This window comes from Ichthyophthirius multifiliis (genome assembly GCF_000220395.1).
Source record: "Ichthyophthirius multifiliis unplaced genomic scaffold scaff_1120509251208, whole genome shotgun sequence".
NCBI lineage: Eukaryota > Ciliophora > Oligohymenophorea > Hymenostomatida > Ichthyophthirius > Ichthyophthirius multifiliis.
Genome location: NW_004086099.1, coordinates 68170 through 74167, shown reverse-complemented (window position 1 = coordinate 74167; position 5998 = coordinate 68170). Strand labels below are relative to the sequence as shown.

At 18.3% G+C, this 5998-nt stretch overlaps 1 protein-coding gene across 1 annotated transcript, besides 3 other annotated features; it reads right to left on the bottom strand. All coding sequences in view use genetic code 6, as the record gives it.

Annotated features, from left to right (window-relative positions):
- Nucleotides 1-1237: 1237 nt before the first annotated feature.
- Nucleotides 1238-1273: a microsatellite.
- Nucleotides 1274-1306: 33 nt separating this feature from the next.
- On the bottom strand, nucleotides 1307-2494 carry IMG5_159910 (rhomboid family protein, putative; the record flags this gene model as incomplete). Its single annotated transcript, XM_004030451.1, has 4 exons — nucleotides 1307-1792; nucleotides 1843-2080; nucleotides 2131-2321; nucleotides 2368-2494. 4 exons carry the CDS (start codon nucleotides 2492-2494, stop codon nucleotides 1431-1433), a joined length of 918 nt encoding a protein of 305 aa, XP_004030499.1. The 3' UTR covers nucleotides 1307-1430.
- Nucleotides 2495-4583: 2089 nt separating this feature from the next.
- Nucleotides 4584-4624: a microsatellite.
- A 231-nt stretch (nucleotides 4625-4855) lies between these two features.
- Nucleotides 4856-4931: a microsatellite.
- Nucleotides 4932-5998: the final 1067 nt, after the last annotated feature.

Below are 5998 nucleotides of genomic sequence, written 5' to 3'. Positions count from 1 at the left end.
CTAATATAAAATAAATAGTATGCATATTAAAAATAAATAAAATAATATTTTAAAATAAATAAACTAAAAATTTACAATTTCCAAAATTATATAAATAAAAATATCATTTTTTTTCTGAATTAATTTCCTAATTTTCTATTAAATGCACACAAATCTTAGGTTTTCCAAAAGCGTGCATATATTCATATCCCATATGCCAATCATATCCAAGTGCATATGCCATAAATTATCCATTTTAATTAATTTAGCAAGCTGAAACAGGTTATTTATTATACAAAAAACCTTTTATTTTTTATTTAGTATGGCAATCCCAAAAATAAGTATTTCCATCAGACCCACTTGTAGTTAAAAAGTTTTCATTTCGAACATTAAAGCATACTTAGTTTACAGGATATAATACTTAGTTTATATTATTTCCTTATTTATCTTCTGTTTTATGGCATTTAAATGTCATAATACTTTCTACTTTTATACCTCCTCCAGTTCTTATTATTTTTCCTAAATGAACTCTTCCATCAATTGAACCTAAAGCATATTTAATATTATTAGGCTGTATTTTTATACAATTTAATTATGATCCAATTCCCAAAGGAGATTAAATATAAACTATTGAATTTTGAATGTTCTAATACTGATTTTATAAATTTAAAAAAGCTAAATCTTCACCATATAAACCTAATGCAAGGATAGGAAATTATAAAGAAGATACATAAATTTTAGCTTTAACTTAAATTTTATACACTTATTAATTAGGTTCTTACCAAAAAGCTACTGTAGAATCCAAAGAACATGTTATGATTTAATTATTTAAATTTGTTTCTTAATAAACACTTACAATTCCTTATTAATGCATTCCTTTTTTATTTGTATTATATTATATATATTTTTTTTTTTAAAAAATTACCTATTTATGTTTACTATCCATTTTATAAATTAAATGCTCGGACAGAAAAATCTCCACAAGCAGCATATATTACTGTGCTATCATTTTTCCAATAAATAAATGTTATTGGGTTATTATATTATAAACACATTATTTATGTAAAAAAACCGCGATTATTCTACATTTTTACTTAATATATATGGATCTTGCCATCCCATGTTGAGCAAGCGAAAATTTAAGGGTCTGAAGGAGAAAATTATATACAATTTACTGTATCTTATGGATAATTTTGTGGATTATCTATTTATATGTCATGTAAAGAAGAATCTTGGTTTTAATTTTATATATTTTACATTTTTTTTGTTAAGTTTTTTTTTTAGTTTTTTTTTTTTCTTAAAAGATAAATAATTAGAAATTAAATAAGTATATATTTATTTTTTTAAAAACTTAATATGTATATAATTTATTTATATGCTATTATTTGCAATAATATATTTATATTTTTAATAAATATATTCATTTTATTTAATTATTTTTTTGCTCTTTTTCATAATTTAACTACTGTATAAAAAAGAATTAACATTAACCCTAGAAAGAATGCAAGTAATCCTCCACTAATAAATTTAGCTTTCATTTCATAATCAGTTTATTAAAAAGGTTTAGGGATACAAATACCAGCTAATAATCCGGTAATGAATCCTCCCAAATGTCCAAAATTATCAACACCACTTTTAGTAGAAAACCCGGAAGATAATAGGAAAACCCAAATAATAATAATAGTAGTAATACAAACGAACATACATCTAAGTTAGCCTGTAAACTCAAGTGATTTCCAATTCAAAACCATATAAGAAACAAATAAGGCAAGCATTCCCATTAAAGAAGTAGATGCTCCTGCAGAAATAATAACTAATTTTTATTATATATTTTTAAAAAATAATTTATTTTTAGAATATTACTCACACTAGAGAACATATCAGTAAATAAATTTCCTCCTATACCGCTTAATATGTATATAATAATTACATATAATGTGCCATATGTATATTCCATAACAGAGACTAAAATAAAAGCAGAAACAGAATTAAAAAGGATATGAATGAAGTTTAAATGTAAAAACATTGCGGTAAAAAGTCTCCATAATTAATATTTTTATTGGATTTTTTAAGCATTATTTGCACCAAATTCATCAAGGACCTTTTAATATTTTGTTATTTTTATTAAAATATTATTTATTTTTGTTTTACATCTATCCTTATTTCTAATAATTATCCTTATTTATTTATACCTTAAGTACACATTGATACAAATATTAAAACATTTAATAAAATTATAAAAATTGTAAATGAAAATAATTTAAGTGAAGGACATAAATTTAACTTAAGCATTTAAGGAAATGTTTCTTTTCTAGGATCTCCTTGATATCTATTTCCGGAAGCTTTTTTAAAAAAAAAATAAAAAAAAAATTATAAATAAATATGCACTTATAAAGGGAACTCTCATTTATTATAAACGCCCCATGTTTAATTAAGATTCCTAATTTCCCATTTAGTAATAATTTCCTCCTTAACCATTATTTTAATAATCACCTATTCTATGTACATTAGCCATTTTTTATAATTTTATATATATATATATATATTTAAAAACTAATTATTAATTAAATGTATTATAAAAGAAAAATATATTATTATATAATTTTTTATTTTAATTTTTTCTTTTTCTTAAATTATATATTATAATAATAAAAATCAATATGTAAAATATATATGTTTTTTTATGCTTATAATTTTTCATTATCTATCTGTTCTTAATGTTATTGGTTAACTTATAGTATTTTAACTATTATTTTAAAAAAAGTCATTTTAAAAATATTTTTGAAAATCAATTCCAGGTTAAAAATTAGAAAAAGTGCTACTATTACTTTCTATAAAAAAAATAAAAAATAAAAATTTAAAATTAAATAAAAAAACATTGTATTGATTCTTAAAATCCATTTTTTTTATTTGATTCTGAATATGTATCGATATAATTTTATCTATTAATAAAAGTTTCATATTACTAAGATTATAATTAAAATTATTATTGATATTAAAATCCTGTATTATCAGCCAATTATCTTTATCCACAAGCCATTTTTTAAATTCTTTATGAAGAGTTGTTTTCAGGAGAAATAGTATTAAAATGTTTTTTTTTCTAACTATCCATTTTAAAAGGCGAAAATTCGCTCATTATAGACCTGCTAGTAGAATTCAAAGGATTAAGATGTGACTAAAATTAATTTTAACAATAAAAATTATCATAAATATTATAATTATTTTTATCTTAATTTGTTATTGAATGTGCTAATTATGAAGCATATTATTATTATATAGGTTTAAAATTTTAAAAGGAATCGCTATTATTATATATATTTTGGTTATCATTTTTGGAATAATTATTATATTTTTATTATGATGAATTATTTGAAAAATAATTGTTTTTTTCACCTGTATAATTAATTTATCTAGGGCGATCTTCAAATTAAGCCGAATCTTCATTTATATAAATTTAATTTGTTTTTTTTTTTAACATTTTTGCTTCTATTAATTAATCTTTAATTTTACTTTGGACATTTTTGAGATTCTATTATTCTTCAAATGTCGACTTTTTATCAAAAATATCACCTCTTTATAATTTTCGAGGGTCATAGTATTTCTTTTTTTGGTTTAGGGGAGTTTTTTATGTTCTTTTGGAACTTTCTTAAGTGATTATTTTTATATTTTCATTATTAAAATTGGGTTATCTATGTTTTTTTTCTGGATTATTTCTCTTTGAATTTAACTCTGTAGAGTTAAATTTAGGCGATATTTGTCCACTTAATACTTATTAACTATTGCTTTTGTTAAATGCTTATTAATTATGTTTTTTTAATTTATTTTATTTTAGTTGTTAAGATTATTATTCTTATTATTGATGATATTACTCGTCTTATTCTTATTCTTAGATTAAGTTTTAGTATATTTTCTATTATTAATTTGGACATTAGTAACTACTTTATTGATAATAAGAACTATTATTATTGATATTTTAATAAGAATTGTTTGCTTATTAGTATTAATTTGTATATGTTTAAATGTGTTATTAATTTTATTATATTTATTATGAGTTTTAATTTGACAGAATGCTTTAAGGATTTTGTTAAATTTGGTGAATAGCTTTTTATTAGAATTATTGATTTGTTGTTTGAATATTTTAATAATTTTTATTATTCTCATTTGTGTCTTATTTCATTAAGTTTTTTCTATTTTATTTTTTAATTTTTATTTTACTTTTCTTTTTTTTTACACTTATTGTCCGTCCAAATGATGAATTTTAGGTTTGAATTTAATTGGTTAATGTACATTATTTGGAGGCTGTTGTTATGTTATTTTTAACGTTAATTAATTTCTTCTATTGTTTTCGAGATTATTTAATGAACAACTTCTTATTGTTCTACTTGCTTTAGTTTTATTTTAATTTAATATAATTTAATTTTTTTACATTTAGGTTATTATAAATATTTTAAAGGCTATTATTGTAAATCTTTTGGAGATAATTAAATATTCTTTTCAAGTTTTTCATTTAATTTATTTATTTATTTTTTTAAACTAAATATTTAATCTTTTAATTATTATTAATCATCATTTAAATAATATGTTTCTATTTTATCTTTTTTTTATTATTATTATTAATTATTTTTATTTTATTAATTTATTTTTACTTGATTGTGTTTTTATGTCTTGTAATATATTTGATGATGTCTTATATTTATTTTAAACATAATCAGCTCCTATTATTAGAACTTATTAAATTAGTTAATCAGATATATTTTCTTAATTTAAAACATATGTAAAGAAATTATATAAATATTTATTTAAAATTATTTATTGCATTTTTATTTAAATATTTTTTTTTTTTTAAATATATTAAATAATGTTTTTTTTTTTTTAAATATATATATATATATATATATATATATATATATATATATATATATATATATATACATATAAATATATATATATATTAATTTTATTTCTTTTGGAAATTAAATTTATAATTTTTTATTATAGTATTTATCAAATTAATAAATAATAAAATATATTAAGAAATATATAATTTGATAAAATTTAGTAAATTTATATTTATCAATAATTTTAAATAAAATTATTATTAAAATAAGTAATATATATAAATATTTTTATATTAATACTAAAAATATAAATTATAAAATCAAAATAATTTTATTTATTATTCATTTATAAATTAATTATTATTTTAATTTTTCTTTATATTTTTTATTTTATTTAATAATTGATCAATATTATATGTTTCTTATTTATATCTTTATTTATTAGATCCCAATGTTTAATTTGATTATGAACTGTTATTTAATCTTACAGAATTTAAAACTAAATTAAATTTGTATTTTTAATTACTATTATTAAGTTTAGAAAAATTATTATTATTATTTATTTAATTGTTTTTTTTAATTAAGTATTTTTTTCTTATTATTTATTTTTCAAATTACGAAGCTCTTAAAAATATTAAAAAAAAATTAATAAATAAAATTGTAATAACTAAAATATATAATCATATTAAAAAAATAAAACCTAATGAAGTAAACAGTGCTTTAGAATTAATTTCAAAAGCAAAAAGTTATTTTTTACAATTTTATTTTTTTTACTAAAATTAAAGTTGATCAAATAAATATTATTTTTTTTATGGAGAAGTACTTTCTCTATTATTTTATACACTTTTTTTTATAGGAGAAATAAATTTTTAGTCTTCTAAAAACAGAGATTTTATCGAATATTTATTGCCCTTTTCTTTTTGTGAATATTTATTATAATATCTAACAAATTCTTTAAAGTTTTTCTGTTTACGAAGTTATTTAATAAGTCCAGCATATTTACTTGCTTCCCTAAAGTGTTGTTGTTTGTTACATTCATTGATATCGATTTATTTATTTTATTAAAGTATATCAAGCAATTATTAGCATTCATATTCATCTCTAAAAGGCAAATATTTGCCAACCCTGAATTATTTTGGTTAAATTTATTGCTCTTTATCTTCCAAAACATCATCAAAAAC